The 23,703-nt window shown below is 55.4% G+C and overlaps 1 protein-coding gene and 1 pseudogene across 4 annotated transcripts; one reads left to right on the plus strand and one right to left on the minus strand.

Annotated features, from left to right (window-relative positions):
• Nucleotides 1-1,964: 1,964 nt before the first annotated feature.
• On the minus strand, nt 1,965-22,169 carry HDAC6 (histone deacetylase 6). 4 transcript variants are annotated; one of them, XM_036110915.2, is made up of 29 exons: nt 22,030-22,169; nt 20,793-20,915; nt 20,573-20,701; nt 20,339-20,427; nt 18,284-18,368; nt 18,143-18,183; nt 17,363-17,459; nt 17,120-17,217; nt 15,845-15,949; nt 15,651-15,719; nt 9,947-10,073; nt 9,776-9,841; nt 9,622-9,681; nt 9,444-9,533; nt 9,001-9,107; nt 8,844-8,911; nt 8,440-8,602; nt 8,206-8,334; nt 7,864-8,032; nt 7,480-7,613; nt 6,818-6,886; nt 6,523-6,715; nt 5,299-5,448; nt 3,857-4,031; nt 3,237-3,745; nt 3,031-3,150; nt 2,754-2,900; nt 2,518-2,646; nt 1,965-2,348 (listed from the first exon to the last, which is right to left on the minus strand). In XM_036110915.2, the coding sequence occupies exons 2-29, from the start codon at nt 20,883-20,885 to the stop codon at nt 2,280-2,282; spliced, it is 3,480 nt and encodes a 1,159-aa protein (XP_035966808.1). In that variant the 5' UTR covers nt 20,886-20,915; nt 22,030-22,169; the 3' UTR covers nt 1,965-2,279. The 4 variants fall into 4 exon arrangements, with proteins under 4 accessions (XP_035966808.1, XP_035966800.1, XP_035966803.1 ...); XM_036110907.2 differs by lacking the exon at nt 22,030-22,169 and adding an exon at nt 21,655-21,674; XM_036110910.2 differs by lacking the exon at nt 22,030-22,169 and adding an exon at nt 21,545-21,598.
• LOC118547410 (U6 spliceosomal RNA) lies at nt 16,170-16,266 on the plus strand (annotated as a pseudogene).
• Nucleotides 22,170-23,703: the final 1,534 nt, after the last annotated feature.

Consider the following 23,703-nt stretch of genomic DNA (forward strand, 5'->3'; position numbering starts at 1 on the left):
CATCCGCAGCCAGGCCGCTGTGTCGGCGCGGAACAGCGCGGCCGCCGCAAGCAAGGTGGCGGTGGCGGTTTACCGGCCGGAGGCCAAACGGCCCCGCGGGGGACCGGACCGACGGCAGCGAGGGCCTCCCCCTCCGCGAGGGACACTGAGCCACTTGCTGGGGGCCGAGAGCTACGAGCGTCCCCAAAGGGCCCCTGAGACCCTGTCACCCCCGCTTGGAGCCACCTGGCCCACGGCGTGTGGATTCGCCCAGGATCCAGGGGTGCGCGTCGAGGGGAGGGAGGCACCGGAACCTGGGCCTCTACAAACGGATACCCGCGCCGGGCCACGCTTCCCTTGACTCAGCCCGGGGAGGTGCGGCTGGGGGACCCACAGGTTCTCCCCTAAAGCTGTCCCCCGTACTCCGGCCGGCCCAGCTCGTCCGGTTCTTTCTTGGGGGCCGGGGCGCCCCAATCCCGAGGCTCGGGCCCACAGCCCCCGCTTCCCGCGCGCGCGGACACCCGCACCCAGGTCTGTCTCCACTAAGGCGGCTGAGCGAGAACGGGAGGAGGTAGGGGAAGGGTCCCCCTCCAAGCCCACCTCCGTCGCGCCCCCACAGCCCACCGCGGAAAGGCCTCCCCGCTCGCGGCCGGGGGCTGGAGGCCCGGCGGCCCGGCTCACCTCGGTCCTGGGCAAGGCGGGAGTGCTCGGACCCGAACCCACCGCAGCTCTGACAGGACTGACAGAGGAGGAGATGTTCCCACCGCGCCCCAACGGTTAGGGGGGTGGGGAGGCGGGGGGCGGGAGGGGCAGAGGGAGAACGCATGCGCAACGGCGCTCCCAGGCCCCTCCGCCGGCACGCCCCCCTCCCCTCCCGAGGGGTGGGTGTGGGGTGGTGCCCCCGCCAGTAACCAACCGGCCGCAAAGGAGGTGGTCTTGGGGGTGCACCGAGCCAGCGGCGGGACCTCCCTGTGTCCCCCCTGCTGCACCTCTCCCTTACCTTGCCTCCCTCTGGGAGGTGATTTCATGTTTTTGGCTTACGGAGGGTGTCACATTTTTGACCTGAGTGGCCAGACTTTGGCGTAGGTCTCGTGAGGGCCTCAAGCAGAGCCTGGGCTGTCTCAAGCAGGCTTTTTGGAAAGCAGCTTGGGGGAGAGGGTTGTGCCTGTTGCTGGAGGGAAAGAGTTGCAGGGGAGGGTTATTGCGTCAGGGCCTTAGGAACCTGATTTGAAGTGGATGCGTGTCAAGCTCAAACATTTCCCAGACTCCCTTGCAGCTATGGCAGTCATGTGACACAGGTCTGACCAATGAGATGGAAGCCCACGTTGTTGAGGGGGGCATCCAGAATGTTCCTTAAAAGAGGGATCACTGAGTTGGCCACAGCCCCCTGCCCCTTCCTCTTGACTGGGTGGGGCTCCGGTGGCCCACCCAGTGGGTATCTTGGGTTCATAAGGTGGCCATGAAGAAAAGCCTAAGAAACCTCAGCTTGAACTGTTTTGAGTTGCAAAAGAAATTCTCATTATGTGGGAGAAATAAAACCCCCAAACTATCCTCTAGTTCCTCATCCCTGGTCAATGACAGGCACCCCTTCCCCTAGGAGGTTACCCATGACCACCAAATCTAAGTATGGGAAACCCGGACCACCCACACCCGAATCAGGACAAAAAGACAGATGGGGAGACTGAGGCCTGGTGAGGACACTTCCTGATGGTTGTCTTGCCTTCTCAGCCCGGGGTGTAGCTGGGACTGGCTGTGAGGCTATTTCTAAGGCAGGCACTCATTTGCTCTGGGATTCCGCCATTTAATCTACAGTCGAGCCAGTCAAGCTGCTTGCCCTATTTCCAGTCCGTTTTTTGGACACTGGATGGGCAGGGGGTTGACCTGGTAGAGACCCATGCCCTCATTGCTTCATTACTCAGCAGACCAGGGGTTGGCCAGGGGTGTGAGGTTCTTCACCCACTTAAGATTAAAAGGCTCTCTCCAGGTTTTGTAACAGCTTGTCCTTTATTACAAATGGAACTCTGCTATATATTGTCAGTTGATTCCCCTCTCTTCGTGATATCAGCCCCCTCTTGGGACCACTGAACCCCAACTTTCCTTCCAGGGCAGAAAAGATGGAGTCCCTCCAACAGACAGTGGGCAGAGGGAGATTTACAATTGATCATCACAGTACTCTTACAAGTATTTATGCTTAAATCGGCACCCTTGGGGAGGTGAAAAGAGTCTTCAGGATGGGATAGAGTGAGGCTGCCCCTCATCCAGGTCCTCAGAAGGTGGAGAAGAGGGGCACGTTCTGGGATTTAGTGTGAGTGGGGCATGTTCTCCCCAAACTTGTTCTGGTGAGCGATGTTCTTCACATCCAGGAGAGCCTGAGGGCGCAAGAGGGTAGGTGAGAGAGAGTGAGGACCCCTCTACCTCAGCCAGGGGGCTGCCCCACCCCAGCCCTCGACAACCCTTCTCCTGCACTCTCCGATCTCCCCTTATCCCAGCACAGAAGGCGTGTGTGTGCATGCATTCTCGGGGCTGCCCAGGACCCACCTGGTGGTGGACATAGGCCTCGCAGTTGTAACACCAGGTAGACAGGTCGACGTAGCTGAGGACCAGCGGGTGTCCTGAGACTTCGTGGTGTTGGAGCATATGGGCACTGATGTAACGGCCACAGTGGACCTGAGGTTGGGGAGGGAGCATCGGGTGGGGATCAGCAGCCACGTGCAGTCGGCTCCTTGGCCGACCTCCGCCCCCCCCAACCCCCAGCCCCCTCCGCTGCCGCGTACCTGATAGCAAGACAAACACACCCAGTTCTCCTGGAGTGTTCCACAGTCCTGACAAGGTTGGGTCACGTCCAGGCCCGATTCAGGTATGGGACGTACTGCCACCAAATGGGGACACCAGGGCAGCGGTGTCACGGCATAAAACATGACCTGGAGTTGGTGAAACGGAGTCAGCTAGGGACTCCATCTCCGTGTCACATGTTCTCACACCGCACGCGCCTACGTGGAGGCGCACATGGGCCAGAGAAGGACGCCAGTCTCCTCCCTGACCCGAGCTCACCTGGTCAGCGTTGGCATGGTCCCCAAAGCTCTGAATCAGCACGGAATCATCCCTGTCCTGACCTCTAGCTGCCTCTCCTAGCAGCCCCTCCTCTTCTGCGATCTGAGATTCTGGTGCCTCCTGGAAGCACAGAGGTAAGAGATGCACCCGAGAGGCCGGGTTCTGGCCCCTTCTCCCCCCGCCGACCTGGGTGTGGTGGGGCTTACCTGGGCCTTGCTGTTTAGGGCCGAGGTCCTGGGATTCTCAGTCAGCTTACTGGGGGCTATCTGGGTTGTGGCTCCTTGCGCACGTGAGGCTGGAGGAGTGTGGTTGTCAGTACATAAGGCCGGAGGGGTTAGGATCACGTCAGCACCCCCCACGGCTCCCTCTGAGATGGTCTGGCCTGGCGTGGCTCCAGCTGCGGCAGACTCCACGACGGGCTGGTTCAGCGTGGCCCCTCCTGTGGCAGCCTCTGAGGGCGTCCGGTCCGCCGGGGCTTCCCCGGTGGGAGCCTCCGGGGTTTGGTCCTGACTGAGCTCCACCACGGCAGTCTCTGACTTAGCTTGGTCTGGAGTGGCCACTTCCATGGATGATGCTGCGGTAGCCTTCCCTGCGTCCGCATCCAGAATGTTCCTGTCTGGTGCGGTCATCCGCACAGCTGACCCACGGTTGGCTGACCGGGTCACCTTCTTGGGGATCGACTTAGAACTGGAGGGTCGCTCCTTGTCTTCGACCTCTGGAACCGCAGGAGGGAGATCCTTGAGCGTGGGTGCTATCCCCTATCCTGCATCTGATCCCTGCCCTCTCCCGAGCCCCCCACAGCCCCCCGTTCCCCACGCCTGCTCACTCATGGCCCGCAAGCTGCGCCAGTATCTGCGATGGACTTGGATGGTCTCGGTGATGGAGGCCAGGGCCCCTGACAGCGGGGGCCGCGACAGGGTTAGCAGTGGTGGTGGGTCCCCAAGGAGGGAACGGGTGCAGGCAGCCATGGACTCCGAGATGGATGTCAGGTTGTAGCCACCCTTTGTTAAGAAAAAAGGGGAGAAAAAGGTATGATGGGGGGTCCTCATGGAATTTGGGAGGCAAGAGGTTCTGCCTCCCAATCCCCCTTCGGGGCCCTGAAAGTCTGGAGGGTGAGGACAAGTGAGGGGAAGTGTCATCTGTCAGATGGGCAGTACTCACCGTGTGAGGTGGTTGTTGAGGGGGATAAACTATGACGTCGAGTGCAAGAGAATAATTACCACAACGACAGTAACCCTGAGGGTCACATCAGTAACGGCGGGTACGCATGAAGTGCTTGCGCTGCACCAGACCCCATTTTGAGCATTTCGTGTGTGTCGACTCTCCTGATCCTTACAACCACATGTGCTCAATCTGCACGGGAACCCCCTTTCCTCACATCCTTTAGGCACCCCAGTCTCTGCTCTTTCTACAGATAAAGACACTGAGGCTCGGAGTGGTTAGATAATGTGTCTGAGGCCCTAACAACTGGTGGGAGGCAGCGCTGGGGTTGGGAGCGGGGCTACCGGATGGAAGAGTTCATGTCCTCGACCACTCCCCTGCCCTGCCACAAGCAGGCCTGGGCCCACCGTGGGACCTGAGAGCAGCCAATTAATCTCTGCCAGCAACTGGCCTTATCCTCTAAGCAGTGAAAGGTAGCACGTAAGGTGGCTGAGAGGGTTCAACCCGGTGCGATGACTCACGGCGATAAGAGACTACTCAGACAGTGCTTACCGCATGCCAGGCACTTTTCCACGAGTAGCCAGCCCCATCTTATAGATGAGGAAACTGAGGCACGGGGGGGGGCAGGGGCACTGAGTGACTTACAAAAGGTCAGTGGGTTTACTTTGTCTGGAGAGCTTGCTAGAGGCGGCTCAAGTAGTGGTAAAAAGCTTAGACGCTGGAGCCAGGCTGCTTGGCCCTGCCATTACTGAGCGTGGGACCTCGGGCTAATCACCACACCTCGCCGTGCCTCAGTTTCCCTGCTCTTGAGAGAGGAAAATGACGAGGCCAGCAGACTTGACCTCAACAGGCTGCTTTGTCAAGTAAGTGAATTAATAATATACACGGAGTGCCCAGAAGAGCGAATGGCACGTACTGAGCACTCAGTTAAGGCCGTTAAGCCGGTGTTGTGCTGAATGCCCAGTACGTGCCGACAGTCCCAGGCGGGGACACTCAAAGCCGATTTTAGGAAATTGCCCCAGTGTCTCAGCCAGCCAGCCGGAAGGGCAGGACTTCCAGCCTTCCAAACCGCCCTCCCACCTTAGGAAGAGGGACTGAGAGGGTTACCTCTAGGATCAGGATGATACGGCCATTGGCAAGGCCCATCAGCAGGTGGGTGAGGTGTGCATAGCCCTCGGGTGACACCTGGCAGCCCCCCAGCGGGTCCCCCCGTGCAGCATCAAAGCCAGCCGAGACCAGCACCAGTTCTGGATTAAACTGAAGCAGGGAGAGAAGAGACACATGGGCGTGAGTGTGGAGGCCTGGGTAGCCAGCAGGTGAGGGCGCCCCAGACACACACAGATGCAAGTCAGAGAGCTGGAGACGGGGAGACTGGGGGACACAAGACCAGGGCCCTGAAAACAGCAAGGGGAGGACGTGGAGACACAGGACAGACTCGGGGTTGGAGAGACACAGAGACACGGAGACAGATCAACAGAGACGTGGACGCACCAAACAGAGACTTAGAGATGTGACACAAAGAGACATGGAGACACTTCTAGAAACGGACAGATGGGGACATGAGGCCGAGACGTGCAATGTAGAGACTCAGATGTCAGGAGACGGTGACACGGGACATACGTGCACAACAACACAGGGCTTTGTATAAACGGCGCCAAAGGGAGGTGCGCGCACACTTCCATCGCAGAAGGTGACAAGGCAAGTGCTACACACAGAAAATGGTCGCATACCCGTATGTGGCCAGACGGCAGCATAAGGACTGAACTGACATCGTGCTAATCACACACACACACACACACACACACACACACACGCGTGCGCGCGGTGCCCACCAAGAAGGCAGTCGCCCGTAGCCCCTCACGCAGAGTCAGGCAAGCACAGACAGGCCCCCGCCAGTCAGAGACACACACAGCCGCGGCAGACAGGCAGACAGAGGCCTGTCCCACACACCCCCCCACACGCAGAAAGCCACACACCAGCTGTCGCTGAGAGCACACCCGAGAGAGGCACGGTAGTGGCCAAGACCCATCTGCGCAGCCTCACACACGCACTCACACCCCCCCCCCGCCTTGCACGCGCCGCCGCACAGAGCCGGCAGGCGCGCGGGGCCGCCTCACACGTGCCCACCGAAGACCCCCCGCGAGTACCCAGGGGTCCCTTACGGTCACGCGCACAGAGGCGGTCACGTAGAGCCACTCTGCGGAGGCAGGAATAGGCCCAGGCCTTCGCAGAGTCACCCCCCAACACAGCCCTCACTACGGCCGCCCATCGGGACAGGTGCGGGCCCGCGGTCCCCCACGCGGTCACTGCCACGTACATCCCGTACTGTACCTCGTAGGCAATAGGGAGCACCAGACGATGCCAGGCAGCCAGGTAGTCGGCGTCGCCCACGCGGGGCCCGTTCCAGGCCACGTTGACCGTGAAGCCGGTGCCTGCGGCCCGGCCTATCTGGCTGCTGGCGCCCTCATCCCCCATGGGAAAGAAGGTGCCGTGATCATATCGGTGCAGGGAAATGTACAGCACGCTGCCGGGGTGGGAAGGGGGACCACGGCTGGTTAGTGGGTCGCCCCTGCCCGCCCGGCCACCCCTGAGCATGCATGGCTGCCCCCCCGCCCCGGCCCCTCACCTGGGGTCTTGCTCAAACATGTGCTGAGTTCCATTACCGTGATGGATGTCCCAGTCCACTATGAGGATCCTGGGGAGGGAACTGCTCCTCAGTGACCTGGGACACTGGCCCACTCGGGGAGGGGGCAGGGGCTGGAGCCCTGGGGTCTGTCTGCAGGGGCATTTTATTGCTGGTGGCAAAACTCTGGGTCCCCGGGGAAAGCAGTGTGGGGCAGGCTGGCGGGTCCCATCAGAGGAAGGGTGCAAGCCAGAGCCTGGGTCCTGAGGTCTTCACTGTGGGCCCAAGCAAGTGCTCAGGGCCAGAGCCTCCTGCCCCCAGGATGGGTAAATGTGGGCAGCCGGATACTGGGTCTTCTTTAGTAAGCACTGGGGACCTGGACCCTGAATTCTGTCACAACAGCCCTCAGGGGCCAGAAATGAGGGAGCAGGGGGACTCTGGATCTTGTTTTATAACTACCTGGGTGCCACAGTCTGGGGGTCCTATCTGGGGAAGCGCGCTGCAAGGCTAGATCCTTGGTCCTTTTCTGGGGAAGTGCTGGGCGATTGTACTCTTGGGTGTTTCTGGGTAAGTCCTGGGGGCGCTGCACCAAGGGGCCTGCTGAGTAAGCCCTGGGCTGGGGCGGGGGGGGGGGGGGGGGGGGGGGAGGCGCAGGGAGCCCTCACCGCAGCGCATGCCCACTGACGGCTTGGGCATGGCGAGCAGCCACAGCCACAGAGTTGAAAAAGCAAAAACCACACGCGGCATCCCGCTCTGCATGGTGTCCTGGGGGACGCACCACAGCAGTGCCATTCAAAACCTGGGGGGAGGGGCAGGAAGCAAAGATCAGACCACCTGCCCTCACTGCTTTCTCTCCCCTTTCTTCTCCCCTTCCGGCCCGGCCACTACCCCCAGCTGCTAGGGGCCTCCAGCCTGCAGCCCCATCCCCCCGCTGCACTGGCCAGCAAGCAAGGCCTCCGGGGAGCAGGGGTCCCCCTCCGCAGGCCCCGCCCCGCCCTCCCAGGGCCCCCACCTCTCCCGAGCGGCGGCCCACCCCGCGGAGGAGGTACCTCCCCGGCCAGCACGGCCTCCACCAGGCGGCAGGCGGCGCCAGTGGCCAGCTGTGCGCAGGCGAAGGTGCTGGGGCAGATGTAGATGGAGTCGAAGCTGGAGCCCTCGCGGTGCAGCTCCCGGGTTTTCATCTTCGCTGTGGCCCGCAGACGACCCACGTACTCAGCACTGGAGGCACAGACGGGCCACAGGGGACAGTCAGGTGGCTACGGCCCCTCTGTGTCCCCCAGGGACGGGAGAGCCCTTACTCCAGCCCCCCCCCGCCGCCCCCTGGGGGTGGCATGTGTGCCCTGAGGCCCCATCCCACCCCAGGCACGGGGTGGGGGTGGGGGGTTCCTGACCTGTGGCAGGTGAGCAGTTCGGCATCCGTGGCGGGGCGTGCGGGCAACGTGAGGCAGCGCCCCGCAAGGCCCAGTTCTTCCAAACGGCGCATGATCCGAAAGACTCGCTGAGGCATCTCTGGGTGGTGGCTGGGGGGGGGAGGAGGTGGGCAGGAACCAGAGGCAGGGCTTAGTGCTTGAGGAAGGGGGAGGGATCTCCCTGTCCACTTAGCGGGTGGCCCTCCGACTGCATACCTGTCCCACAAGTTGTAGTGACCCATCATCCGCTGGTCATAGACCAGCCCTGTGCGAGCTTGTAGCACGGGCCACGTCAGGATTGGGAGCGCCGGGGGCTGCCACGGTCCCTCTTCTTCTTTCACGTTCTCCTCCTCCAGGAAGTCCTCCTCCAGGCTCTCAGCTGTAAGGGGAGGCCACATTCACCCTACTCCCCCACCCTGGATCCCTGGAATACTCTGGAACAACGTTTACCCAAACGTGAAAGGGGCAGGAGGCCTGAAACCAGGGTCTAGTGCAAGAGAGGGCCTGACCCGCCCCCACCAAGGGGGCCCAGGGAAGCCCGAGGAGGGTCTGGAAGAGAGTCTCTCCCAAGGGCTCATTCCATGCTTGACTCCCCACCTAGCGCCCTCCCTGCCTCCTACCTGATCTTACAAGGACCTCCCAGAAAGGCTCCAGGGCTTCCAGAGCGCAGGAGAGTGATGCCTGGGCACTAGAGGGCAAGGGAGGGGAAATGTGACCAAATATGCCCGTGGGTGGGCAGCGGGGGTCCCGCTTTTCTCCTCCTCCACCAGGGCTCACCTTGGGCAGGGGGCACCAGGAGACTCCAGTGTGGGGCAAGGGTCTCCCAGAAGGGTGTGGAGGGAGGCGCTGACGCCCTCGGCCAGGGAGCGGAGGTTGTAGCCACCCTGGGAAAGGAGTGTGAGGGGGGGTCAGGAGAGAACCAGGCGTTACCAGGGAAGAACAGGAATAATAATACTAGGGGTGCTGACTACATATCAGGCAACGAGGAATTTGAAGCGTGACTTCCGTTTCGTTCACTGAACAGTGCTATGAGGCGATGGCCACGATTACGGCGCCCGTTTCACGCAACGAAAGCAGGGGCATGAGGAAGTTCAGTGACCTGGGTGAGGTTGTCCAGCTGGTGAGTAGAAATGCTGGGACAGAAACTCCTGCCTGACCTGAAAGCTTTGTTCTAACGTCCTCCTCGATCCACGGGCTGAGACACGAAGTGAGTCACTCACCTCCAGAGACAGGATCAGTTTGCCTCCTGCCAGACCCATGAGCAGGTGGGTTAGCTGAGCGAACCCTGCCGGAGTGGCGGCCATCTCACCCTGGGGTGGGGGGGTGGACGTGGAGGATCAGCCTGGCTCCGTGCAAACCCCCTTCTGCCCACGTACCACCCCAGGGAGCCTGCCTTACCTTGGGGTCCCCTTGGAGGGCATCAAATCCAGCGGCCACCAGGACCAGCTGGGGCTGGAACTGAGAGGGAAAGGGACACTACATGAGGCCACTTGCCCTTGCGGCCCATCCCTCAACATCGCTCCTGTCCCAACACACCCCAGACCCCCAGGACCTCAAGGGCGACTGGCAGAAGGAGGTACAGGAAGGCAGCAATGTAGTCGGCGTCTCGCATCCCCACCTGCGGACAGAGAGGCACGATGGGGACGTTCTGCCCTCTGCCCCAAACTGGCTGAAGGGCAGGGGTGGGCCTAACTTCGGGGGCAAAGGGCAGGCAGACACTGACCTGGTTCCAAGGCACATTCATGGTATATCCCTGGCCTCGGCCAAAACCTATGGTGGACCAGTTAGAGGCCTTCAGGTGGGGCCAAAACCGGCCCTGCTCGTAGCGGTGGATGGAGAAATAGAGGACGCTGGAGGCAGAGGGAAGACAAAAGAGGTAGGGGGCGGTTGAGAGTGAATGCCCCCAGGCGCCCCAACCCACAGCTCCCAGTTTACTCAACTACTCATTCATTCTCTCATTAACTTCCCCATTAACTCTTTACCTCCTGCATCCATTCATTCTTCTATTTAGTCGCCAACTTATCCACCCGTCCCATTCATGAATTCTCCCATTGCTCCACTACTTCCCTCACTCGTTCACCTGCTCTCTCACTGGGATGCCTCCTTTGGCGAACGCTCCTGCCCTCCTCTTTGCTAGCTCTGAGACCCCGACAGCTATGGGGTCTGTCCATCCCAGTCCCCAAGGGCTCCTGACTCTGCGGGGGACTCAAAATCATACCGGCCTGCCTCCGCGACCAAGGTGGTGGTGGCAGGATGAATCCTGTGATGTTGGAGGCCCACAGTGGGGCACATAGCCCTTAGCTGGCAGGATCCGGCTAAGGTGGTAAAGAGCAGCAGGCCAGGCTGGGGAACCTGGTGCTTCCCATGAAGGACGTGGGGAGACTCAGGCGTGAGGGGTAAGGGGGCATGGAACTTGGTTCTGTGTGTGCAGCTGAGCTGAAGTGGGGACCAGTTCCTTCTCTCCGATACCGTACAGGGTACCTCTACTACTTCCTGTATTTTGTAGGTGAGAAACTGAGCACTCAGAGCCGTGCGGACAGATACACGGAACAGACACTGAAAAGACACGAAGGTCCATGTTCTGATAGAAGGCCCAGCAGGGGGACCCCTGGGTGGCTCAGTCGGTTAAGCGTCTGCCTTCGGCTCAGGTCATGATCCCAGGGTCCTGGGATGGAGTCCCACATCGGGCTCCTTGCTCAGGAGGGGAGCCTGTTTCTCCCTCTGCCTGCCACTCCCCCTGCTTGTGAACACACTCTCTCTCTGACAAATAAACAAATAAATCTTAAAAAAAAAAAAAAAAAAAGGAAGGCCCAGTAGGAGGCTGTGGGAGGGCTTTAATTCTGACGGGGGCAATCAAAATGAGTAATCTCTTATCCATCCATCCATCCACCCATCCATCTGTTCATCCACTCCCTGTCTTGTTCCAGAAAGAATTTAAGGCAGCAGTTTTATCTTTTTTTTTTTTTTAAGGGAAATGCAAGAAATAGTGGTAAGCAATAAATCTAGACCAACTTAGTGACATTTTAATAAATGCTGAAAACGTGGTTATGAAATTTGATGCAACTGATATAGAAAGATTCTTAAAATAGCAGAAAAGCGTCTTGGAACTGGGGGATGAAACCCACATGAAAGCTGTGGTCTTGAGTAGGTGGGATATGATGGGTTTACTTTTGATCTGATAAATATCAGTTCTAAACTTTTTTTTTTTTTTTAGTAAGTTAACCAGTAGAGGAAGAGAAATGCACAGTAGAACATAAAGATGATCATCGGGGGAAGAAAGGAATAAAGAAAATATCTGAAGAAAGCCTACCCCATGACAGCCTCCGGAGCCAGTGGAAGAACGAACACCCAAGGAAACTAAGTTTATAAAGCAAACAGTGGGAGGCATTTTTGTTTAAAGATTTATTTATTTTTATTTTAGAGAGAGAAGGGCAGAAGGAGAGGGAGAGAGAGAATCTCAAGCAGGCTCCACGCCCAGCACGGAGCCCGAGGAGCCTGACACGGGGCTCTATCTCACGACCCTGAGATCATGACCTGAGCTGAAATCAAGAGTCTGATGCTTAACTGACTGAGCCACCCAAGCGCCCCAGCAGGAAGTTTTAAAATAAGTTCCACTGATTTCCAATGAAAGAATGGTGGACTGACAGCACAGGTTCACCTCCTTGCTCTTCCACAGTCCCAGTCAAAAGATAGTAAGAGGAAGTTTAAACAAGTATCATCCCAGAAAGACGGAGAATGGAAGAAAGGATGTCAGACAATTAGAGACTTCAACAAATCTCTGGGAAATAGTCTTTGAGGCTCCAGGGGCCCCACGGGGCCCTCTCTCAATCTGAGCGGATCAGGGAGGGCCCCCAAGATGACCTGAGGTTTCCCTTCTGAGAAATCAAGGGCGGATCCAGGTCAATGCACACAAAATCAATTCTGAATAGCCAATTCACTGAACGACCCATTCACTAGATTTCCTTGTTTCTTTTAACCACTTAGCTTTGGTTTACCTGTTTTTTGTCATCTTTGTAGTAGTATTTTAAGGCCTGATCTATTTGTCTCCACCCAGGACCCTGCTGATGGAATTAAGAGCCCGAGGAATGGAGAGCTAGGAGATTGAAGGGCATGGATAAAGGCTTTTTTTCCCCCCAATTATACATTCTTATTCATGAGAAAGAATGCATTGAATATATTCACAATTCTTCATATCCGTGCACATTGTCAATACCATATCCACCAAAGAACACAGCGATAGCCTCCAATGCATTTATTAAAAGAAAAAGAATGATTCATGACATCAGGGAATTCTTGTTAATTTGCTTAGAGATAACACTATGGTTATGTTTCTTTCTTTTTTTTTAATTTAAAATATATCCTCTACGTTTTAGTGAGATGTTCAAGAATATTTACAGAAAAAAGTGATATGGTAATCTGGGATTAACTTCAAAATATTACAGAAGGATGGCAGTGAGAGCAGGTCCAGATGAAACTAGATTGGCCACCACTTGAGTTGATAAATGTTGAAGCATTCAAGAAGCCAGAAATGAACAAAATAACACAGGAGGAAGAGATTAATAAAGATAAAAACAGAAAAAATAATGAAGGATAAAAAAATAAACACTAGGGGCACCTGGGTGGCGCAGTCGTTTGAGCATCTGACTCCTGATTTCAGCTCAGGTCATGATCTCGGCTCAGGTCATGATCTCAGGGTCATGGGATCGAGCCCCACGTGGGACTCCGGGCTCAGCACGGAGTCTGCTTGAGTCTCTCTCCCCACTTCCCCGCTCACTCTCTCTCTCTCTCTCTCTCTCTCTCTCAAAATAAATAAATAAATCTTTTTTTTTTTAAAGATTTTATTTATTTGACAGAGAGAGATACAGCAAGAGAGGGAACACAAGCAGGGGGAGTGGGAGAGGGAGAAGCAGGCTTCCCGCGGAGCAGGGAGCCCGATGCGGGGCTCGATCCCAGGACCCCGGGATCATCACCTGAGCCAAAGGCAAACGCTTAACGACTGAGCCACCCAGGCGCCCCTCTCAAAATAAATAAATCAATCTAAAAAAAAAATAAATAAATAAACACCAGAACAGTGGAGATGGCCAAAAAAGCCAAAAGCTAGATTTGAAAAAATAAGTCAAACTGACCAATGTTTGCGGAGGTGGAGGGTAAAAAAAAAAAGAGATGCCATCTCAAGAAGAGACCCCCTTTTAGCTGGCGTTTGGCAGAACCCCATCTAATGCATGTCATCTCAACATGACAGGGTGAGACCTGTCAGTGGGTATTTCCTGCCCCCATCCCAGGGAAACACCTCTCAGGAAACACTCCCGTGCACCACACGGCAGGGTTGGCCCAAGAAAGCCATGTGCAACAGCACTGTACCCTTCCGTATGAATGCCAAACAAGAGCTGCTAGGGGGCGTAGAAACAGGGAGGAAGAAAGTGCTTTTGGAGATGAAAAGAATGGCTAAATACATAAATCAACAGAAGGGCTTCAAGGTATAGCTGAGGAAATCTCCCAGGACACAGAGCAAAAGGGAGAAGAAAACACGAGAGAATACAACCCAAGAGACCAGGCAGAATACAGTAGAATACAGTGGAAGAAAGCATCAAAGGCCATTAAGAAGAAAGCGTCCAAGGGCTTAAGAAAGGCCTGAGTCTTCAGAGGTAAAACATCTACCCACCGCTAAGCAGAATGAAGGGGCCAGGGTGAAAGTTCAGAACACCAGGGACAGAAAGAAGAAACTAAAACCTTTGGAGAGGGAAACGGATTACTCAGAAAGGAATACAAAGCAGACATCTGTCAGCAACGTTGAATGCTGGAAAAGAACAAAGCCATGTCTACAGAACAGCCAACCTAGATTAAATAATGGGCCGCGGGAACTCAGGATCTATGGCGGACAAGGGGATTCTATGCAGTTGGTTTGGCAGAAGACTGGATCAAACAACTACTTAGTGTCCCTACTGACAAGGACTTGCTCAATCACTTTCTTTTTTTTTTTTTTTTTTTTTTAAAGATTTTTTTTTTTTTTTAAAGATTTTATTTATTTATTTGAGAGAGAGAGAATGAGAGAGAGAGAACACATGAGAGGGAGGAGGGTCAGAGGACGAAGCAGACTCCCTGCCGAGCAGGGAGCCCGATGCGGGACTCGATCCCGGGACTCCAGGATCATGACCTGAGCCGAAGGCAGTCGCTTAACCAACTGAGCCACCCAGGCACCCGCTCAATCACTTTCTGCAGGAAGGGGAAGCTGGTACCACCTTTCTGGAGGGACATCTGGTATGTGCCACTAATGAATCATTGAACATTCTGTCAAAAACTACCGATGTACTGTATGTTGGCTAATTAAATTTAAATTAAAAAAAAAATAGGGACGCCTGGGTGGCTCAGTCGTTAGGTGTCTGCCTTCGGCTCAGGTGATGATCCCAGGGTCCTGGGATCGAGCCCCGCATCGGGCTCCCTGCTCTGCGGGGAAGCCTGCTTCTCCCTCTCCCACTCCCCCTGCTTGTGTTCCCTCTCTCGCTTTGTCTCTCTCTATCAAATAAATAAATAAAATCTTTAAAAAAAAATAAATAAAATCTTAAAAAAAATAAAAAATAAAGCACGCTGATCCTCTGACCCAGCAATCCACTATTGGAAATCCATCCTATACATACATATATTTTAAAACTACAGATTATAGAATATATAAAATTATATATTTTCACCGTAGAACTGTCTGTTCTAGCAAAAACTAGAAAGCACCATCAGTGTCCCAGGGCTAAATGACCAGAGGTACAGCCATATAGTGGGACACTGAACAGCCCTTACAAAGACCGGGGTGTCTTTTTTAGAGGCACTAACATGGAGAGGTGGCCACGACATGCTGTTAAATGCAAAAAGCAAGCTGCCAAAGAGCATAGAGAGGACTGTCCCATTAGGCAGTGTGTTAGTGTTAACACTGAATATTCATACACCTAAAGGAAAAACTCTGTCAGAATATAACCTAAACTATCAATAAGCTATTTGGAGGTGACAGGAATTAGAGGAGACTCACTGCTTTAGACATTTCCGTATTGTCCAATTTTTTTTTTAAACAAACACTTGGCAGTTGTACTAATCAGAAAAATAAAGTAGTAATTTGAAGTTCACTCCAGCTCCAAGGTCAACTGGTGAACAAGACCTCCAAGTACCTGTGGGCTCAAATCTCATCTCTCCCACTTCTCTGTGTGACCTTGTGTAAGCCTCGGTTCCCCCATCTCTAAAATGGGGAACCCAAGAGACCCTGCCTTGGAGTGAAATTAAGCGACAATGCAGACGAGCAGGGAACAGCACAGAACCAGGTTCCGAGGTGGGCCCAATGAATATGAATGCCTTCCCTTCCTTTCCGGGGCCCCTTCTGGCTGGGCCCGTAAGGGCGGGGGGTGGCAGCTGGGAGTCTAGCATCGAAGGCAGCCCTTGGAGCATACCTGGGGTCCTGGTCAAAGGTAAACTGTGTACCCTGACCATGGTGTATATCCCAGTCCACGATGAGCACCCTGTGAGGAGGACAGAGGGGGGTACTATAGAAGAGCGTCAAGGCGCATCTGGGGGGGAAGGACCCAGGCCAGGACACCCTACCCTGCGCCACCCGCATCACACCCCCCTGCAGGTTGCTGCTGACCTCTGAATGGCATGCTTCTTTTGAGCGTAGCGGGCAGCCACGGCCACGTGGTTGAACATGCAATATCCATCCATAAGACTGTGCTGGGCATGGTGTCCAGGAGGCCTGGGCAGGACAGGGGAGGCCACAGATTGGGGAGGGGGGTCCTCCTCTACAGAGGTAGACTCTCCCCTGCTCTCCAATTCTAGACCACCAACGCTCCCAGTGCCGATGTCTGCCAATCGGCCAGTAACTGAGTGACGGGGGCCCCTGGACCTCCACCCCCAGTCTACTGCTCTCTACCCAAAGGAAACCTGATAATGTTCATTAAAGTTATCAATGCATAGGGCTCACTTTGGCAGCACATATACTAAGATTGGAAACAGAGATTAGCATGGCCCCTGCAGAAGGGCGACACGCAAGTGAAGCCGTTCCATGTTTTTGTCACTATGTGGTCCACACGAAACCAACAGAATGCCATACGTTAACTATACTGGAACTGAAATTAAAAAAGCAAATAAATAAAGTAAAAATTATCAACGCATACACCCTCACCCTCACACCCATCCTGTTCCTGGAGACTTAGCCCACAGCCCATATAACAAAAAGGGTGAAATTACAATGTTTCTAAATGGATAACGGTATTTGCTGTGACAGGTTTTGGAAGCGGCCAACGACTGGGGGCAACCAGAACGCCCAGCGCAAGGGGGCCGGCTAACTTCCCGTGCATTCGCACAGCGGTGTTCCACGCGGGTCTATAGCATACACTGTTCGAGAAAAGCTTGCCAAGATGTAGAGGTGAAAAATGCACGTGTTCAGTGCTACCACCATTTGTGGCTACAAAAAAGGGGAGGGAGGAGAAAGGCCGTATCTTCCGCAGTTCACCAGTTCCGGGATGCCAACAATGCTAAGAGGTACGGTGAGTTCACATGCCAACGATGAAGCAGAGAATGCTGCTAAATGAATTCTAAGACGCCACTGTTTGTCAGATGAATCCGGATCTCAAGATGATCAAATACAGATCTTAGCATCGATGAAATACAGATCTTAGCATCGATGAAATACGGCATTTACTCCATGAATAGGCACAGAAGGTTTCAGGGAACACACGTACAGTGACTACCTCCAGGAGAGGAAGCAGGTCTCTGGGGGATGGGGTGGGAGACTTTTTTGGTACTCCCTTTTGTACTTTTTGACTCTTGAACCCTGTGAATATACCACCCATAGCAATACATTTTACATTTGAGGGGAGAAATCTTTTTAAATACAAAGAAAACAAATGCTGGTGGGTCCTACCTGATGATGGCCATGCCATTCCGGATCTCGTTCCCCAGGACCGCATCCACCAGCCTGAGGACAGAGCCCGAGGCCAGGCAGGCACAGGTATATGAGTTCTGAAGAGACAGTGGGGAGCCAGAGAGGGAGTAAGGGAGAGAGTAGCCTGCCCACTCCGCTACTCCTCCCCAGGATGTGGTGGGTGTGGGGATGGGAAACCCCGGGATTGCCACCACCCTCTGCTCTCACAGTTGTTATCCATACCGGATGCAGGTAAACTGAGTCATAGGTGTCTGCTAGGATGCGGAGCTCTCCTTCATTCATGTACTGGGTCGTCTCCATCAGATCAATGTATTCGAGGCTGGGGACACAGACAGGAGATTCAAGGGCCTGCCTCCCTCCTGGGCCTGAGTCAGGGCCCTGTCCCTTCCCCATCTGAACCCTGGTCAAGTCAGGCCCCCTCAACTGTCAATCTGGGGGGACAGCTGGGATATAGGACATGTTCCCTGCTTCTTCCCTAGCCAGCCTCATTTCCAGGAATGTCCCTTGTCCTGTGCTCTCGCCACAATCAATCCTACCCCCAGGCCGTTGGCTGCACTGCTGTGGCTGTCTGTACAGCTCTCCTCTTCATCTGACTCACTCACTCTCAGCTCAGATCACCCCTCTGCCAAGCTAGCTTTCCTTGAATCACATCACCCCGGGGCCCTCACTCTGGGTTCCTGCAGCCCCACGGCGGGGACCTCTGATCACTCTGTCCACACACCCACCGTCTGTTTACATACTAGATTGTCATAACAATAGTCTCTCGGGGGTTAAGACATGGTGGGCACCATTCTAAGCACCCACCGCATCTCCAACCCTCCCGAGGAACTTCTGTTTGTTTGCTAGCTCCCATGTGATAGGCAAGGACCCTCAGATTCGGAGAGGCTCAGCAACTTGCCCAAGGCCACAGGACCCATGATATCCCTTCCCAAAGAGTCTGGCCTGCCCTGGTTGGCCCGGGGCAGCCTCCTCCCCGCCTCTACAAGGCTCGGAAGCCTTCACCTGTGAACCAACATCAGCTCCTCCTTTTCAGCAAACCGAGCCTGGGGAGACACAAGGAATAAAGGGCTCAGGCACTGGCCGCACCCAGGCTCCACCAGCTCCTGCCCCCCACCCACCCAGGGTGTCAGCTGAAGGACTCACCTGGAAGGACACGCAGCGGTCCAGAAGGCCCTCCTGGATCAGCTGTTCCTTGATGGCATGGAGCCGCTCAGGGCCTTCAGGGAAGCTGGGTTGACAAGACATCCAGACACACACACACACACGGATACGGGTGAGCGGCTCCTCTGCTCTACACATCTTGCCCATCCCCCCTTCCACAGCGGCTCATGTCAGAGACTTTGGAGCCGACCCTGACGCCTGCTTGGCTCTGTTCTCGCAATACATCGAGAGCCTGCCCTCTCCTTGTCACCCCCCCTGCTGCCACCAGAACCTCCTGCCCGCGCTCCTGCCCTCAGCTCCTCACTGGCCTCCCTGCTTCCGCCCTTGCTCCCCCAACAGCCCCTTCCTCCACACAGCATTGGCTAAAATCCAAATCAGATCACGTCACTCCTCCACTTAGAACCGCCTTGTGGCTCCCCTGTCGCACAGAGGCAAAGCCCAAGTCCTCCGCCTGTTCTGGAAGGCCAGGAACCACCGGCCCCGCGGCTTCTCAGATGCCGCCTCCCAGTGCTCTCCCCTCTCACCCTGCTTCTCCCGCACTGGCCTCTCCTTGTTCCTTCATCCAACCGAGTACTTTTCAGCTAGCTCCTCTCCCTGCCTAGAACACTCTTCTCCCAGGTGTCTCCGTGGCTCACTCCCTCCCCTTCCTTCCGATCCCTGCTCAAAGATCGGCGAGGCCTTCCCTGACCATTTTCTGCCACTCTCCCTCCCGCGTCGGTGTCTCTCAATAGCACCTCTCTTGCTAAAGCACTCTATCATTTTACTTTTTGGCTCACTGGCTGTCTTCCCCCTCTAAAATGCAATCTCCGCAAAGGCAGGGGTTCTGTTTGTTTTGTCTATTGCAGTGGCCTTAGCTCCTCGGGAGATGGTAGACATGTATGCAATAATGAAGTCTTTTGCCATCACGAGCCTTCTGTTGGGATAGGAGACAGACACACGTAAGTGCGATCACGAACAAATGGTGACACGGACTAGGAATGTCTCAGAGAGCAGGTGTGGGGGAAGGGGAGTGGCCAGAGCCCTCTCTGAGAAAGTCTCCTTGAGATGTGAACATCAACTGCGAGGGGAGGAGGTGGAAACGAGTCTCTGGAAAAGGGGAGCGGCCAGGGTAAAGACCCGAGCTGGCCGAGCACCTGGCCTGGTGGAAGAACAGCAGGGGGACCCGTGTGGGTGAAATGACGTGAAGCGAGTGATTGGCCCATGAAGTCACCAAGGTGCCGGGCCACCAGATCACGTGGTACCTTAGAGGCCAGAATGAAGAATGTGGACTTTACCTTGAGGGCAATGGTGTGCCCTTGAAGGATTTTTAAGAAAGAGAACACGACCGTAACTAATGTAATGCTGTAGATCAACTATATTTCAGTTGAAAGCTAACTTAAGAAAAAGAAGAGACCGTCATCTCGTACCTATTTTTTTTTTGGCTGCCATGTGGAGGACAGACAGCGGGGTGAAGGTAGAGGCGGGGGGCCAGGGAGGAGGCCTCTGCAAGGCCAGGTGAGTGATGGTGGTGGCGGCAGCGGAGGCGGTGAGGGGAGGTCAGGTACTGAACACATCTCCAACATGGAGCCAAAAGAATTTGCTGATGGATTACAACATGTGTGAGCAAATGGGAGGTAGAATTCTTCCAGGTCTGCGTGAATGTCCTTCTTCAAGGAAGCCTTCTGCGAACCCCGGATGCTAGTCTAGGGTCCTCTATCAAACACTCTTGAATCCCCCAGTCTGAAGTCATCCTTCATTAACCACTTCCCACTGCTGTTGGCTGTTTAAAGATTTGCTCTCCTACTCGACTATCGGCTCCTTGAGAAGGGACCCTGTCTGTCCGGTCTGACATGTCTGTATCACCAACTCCCAGAACACAGTGCATACTCAGTAAGTGTTGGCCAAATGAAAAGAATCTTTTCAAGCCTAAGCCTCACCTCTCGAAATCATCTGCTTCCAGTCTCTAGGCTAGCAGAAGAATGGCTTCATTCTTGCTAATGGGCTCTAAGAGTGTTTATTTGTGCGGTCAGGGGGACAGCCTGGAGGACGCAGCCTCACCTGTCATCCCAGAGGCAGTGGAATTCATTTAGCTGCTCATCGAACACCAAGCCAGTGCCAGACAGTGTCTTGGCCTCAAGGTTCACATCCTGCAGGGGAAAAAAAAAAAAGGGGGAGACACCGATCCGGTTAGGGCCTGAGTCAGAAGGCACGCACCACACTGTCCAGGAGGGAGAACCACAGGGTTCTGATTGTCACAGAAGGCTAACCCCATTGAGGCCAGGCCACTCTCACCAGCTCTTGCAGGCCCACGACTAGGTCTTGCTCTGCTGCTTGGTTGAGCTTCTTCATTCTGCCTTTCTTCTTTACTTCTGCTAGACTAGGGCTGGAGTGGAGTAAGGCACCCTTCTTAACACCTCGCTTCTGCCAAACAGAGAGAAGGGTCAGATTCCAGCGCACGGCCCACTGCTCCTTTCCACCCCCCACCCCCATCAGGGCAGGTCTGGGGCCTCACCGAGGTGACGCTGGAGTCGTGGGGGGGCGAATGGGGGTTATGCCTACTCCTTCGCTGCCTGGTTGTGGTGGAATCCTGGCCGGTGGAGGTCATGGTCGGGGAGACTTCACCCCTGACGCGGTTCTGGGGGGTGGGGTGGAGGTGACTACGAACCGGCTGAAGTGCCCTGAGGACCCCACACCGCAGACCCTTCCCAGGCCCCGCCCCCTACACAGTCTCCATCCCTTCTGCTATCCTACTCCCCACCGCCTTCCAAACTCCGCCCCTTTCAAGGCCCTCTCCTTCCACTGGGGTGTCCATTCCACCTGGTCCCGCCCATCCCACTAGACTCCACCCCTTTAACACTATTCTTTCCCCTCGAAATGTCTTGCCCTTTCGCGGAGCAATAAACCCCCGGGCTCAGTCCGTCCTAGGGCCGGCCCTCTCTAGCTGATCACCGCCCTTTCCGCTTCCCCAAGTCCCATTCCTAGACTCTTTCATTCCTCCAAGCCTCGCCAAGACCCCACCCCTTCACAAATCTGCCCCCTCCAGCTAATCTCCCAGGATAATCACCCACCCGTTCACTCAGCCAGACCCAGACCCAGCTCCGGCCCCGACTCCACCCTTAACGATCCACTTAACTCCACCCCTTATCGGGCCGGCCCCGCACCTTCCACTTGGCCAGATCCCGCCCCTAACGTTTCAACGGGCCCCGCTCCTCGGGGGACTGCCCCCTTCCTTCCACCAGATCCCACCTCCTGCTCAAACCCTACCCTCAAGCTCCACCAAACCCCTTCAGTCAGTTTCGGGCCGCCTCCCGCCAGTCCCCTCCCCCTTCCCACCCCCGCAGTCGACGCCGACCAATCCCCTCAGCGCCACTCACTGGGCGCAGCCCTTTTCTCAAACTCCGCCCATGGCTCATGCCGCCACATTGCCGGCGACCTGCCGGACGGCGGGTCCTTGAGGTCCTCTTTTTCATTGGGCCGGTCTCTCTACTGCCCGCCCCGATCCCGCCCACACCGTGTGTTGTGGCACAGGGCCGCGCCCCTTGCGCAGGCCACACCTCCCGCGAGCTCACAAACGCCGTCAGCGCGTCAGCACGTCAGCGCGTCAGTGCGACGCTGGCCGTGCTGCGCCTGCGTGAAGTGCGCGCCGGCGGTTCGAGGCGGTGCTGAGGCTCAAGCTCGCCCCTCCCCCAACCACCGTCGCTGTTGTCCTGGCTGCCCTGTCCGCTGTCCCTCCGTCCTTGTCCAGTCACCTTGGGAGTCCTCCGGACCCGCGCCAGTTGTGTCGCACGAGGACTCAAGAGAGCAAGCGAGGGAATTAGGAAGGGGCGTCTCCTCTCCTCCCAGCGGCTTCCCGCGCGGCGCGCTGTGATGACGTAGCGCGGGCGGGCTGGCGACAGGGACCCGGAGCGAGGTTGACACTGGAGGTTGGCTGGTGGCGGCCAAAATGGGAGTGGTGATGATGTTAAATACTGCGAGGATTTTCTTTTTTTTTTTTTTTTAAGATTTTATTTATTTATTTGACAGAGAACACAAGCAGGGGGAGTGGGAGAGGGAGAAGCAGGCTTCCCGCTGAGCAGGGAGCCCGATGCCGGGGCTCGATCCCAGGACACTGGGATCATGACCTGAGCCGAAGGCAGATGCTTAACGACTGAGCCACTCAGGCGCCCCTACTGTGAGGATTTTTTGAGTTAATATGCACTAAGGTGGCCCACAGGAAGCACTCACTAAATGTAAGCGACTGATATTCTGCCGGGAAAATGGATGGTAGGATGGAAGGAGTGTTACTGGGGGCAAGTAATTGTGATGATAGCAAGTAATATGTGACAGGCATTGTTGTAAGCCACAGTTCTGTGAGGTAGTTCTTATTATTAAGGCTGCTTCTCAGATAAGGAAACTGAGGTTACGCGACTTAGCCATGTGACCTTGGGCAAGTTACTGAACATCTCTGTGCTTCGGTTTCCTCATCTGGCAAATTGTGATAATAGTCCCTAGGGCTGGAGTGGACTCAAGGAGGGGAGTTTTTCTTGGACAGCAGTTCTCCCTCCAACCCCCTTCCCTGGGTAACCTCTGCCCCCAAACTGTAATAGAAAGCATGTGCCTGGGAAGTAGGGGGAGTTGCACCCGTGTGCCCCTCCAACTCCCTCACTCGCCTTGTCTCGATGTCTAAATATCAGCCCCACAGGAGGCCGGTTTGCCCTCCTAATCTCCCTCGCTCATTCTTCACCATTTCCTACCGGGCTGTAGGCTGGGGCTGAAGAGATAAGCGGTCTGGGGTTCAGCATCGCTGACTAACAAACAGATTGACAGCCCCACTGCCCAGTAGCCTGGCCCTATGACCCTTTTGAAAACCCCAGTTCCACCCTTCTCTTTCCTTCCACTCTTTTCCTACCAGGACATTTTTTTTTTTCGGTCCCAGTGGAAGAGGATCAAGTCTTAAGACCTTTAAACCTCCATGTGCACCAAAGAAAATGTGATACAGACTGAGGAACATTCTGGGGTTGTGATGCCTGCAGAGTAATAGAGAAGGGAGCCCTTTAAGACCCATGGCCCATTTTTCTGTATAATCAGAAGACAGATTCCTGAAGAGCAGAGGTCAGTAAACTTGTCTATAAAGGGCCAGATAGTAAATATTTTAGGCTTTGCAGGCCACATAATGGTCTCTGTGGCATATTCTTTCTTTTCCTTTAAAAATGAAGAGCCGGCAGGGCAGCTGGGTGGCTCAGTCAGTTAAGCGTCTGCCTTCCGCTTGGGTGGTGATCCCAGGGTCCTGGGATTGAGCCCTGCATCGGGCTCCCTGCTCAGTGGAGAGCCTGCTTTTCCCTCTCCCTCTGCTGCTCCCCCTGCTTGTGCTCTTTCTCTCTGTCAAATAAATAAATAAAATCTTTTTTAAAAATGAAGAGACCAGGGGCGCCTGGGTGGCTCAG

This window comes from Halichoerus grypus, chromosome X, assembly GCF_964656455.1.
Source record: "Halichoerus grypus chromosome X, mHalGry1.hap1.1, whole genome shotgun sequence".
In the NCBI taxonomy this organism is placed as follows: domain Eukaryota; kingdom Metazoa; phylum Chordata; class Mammalia; order Carnivora; family Phocidae; genus Halichoerus; species Halichoerus grypus.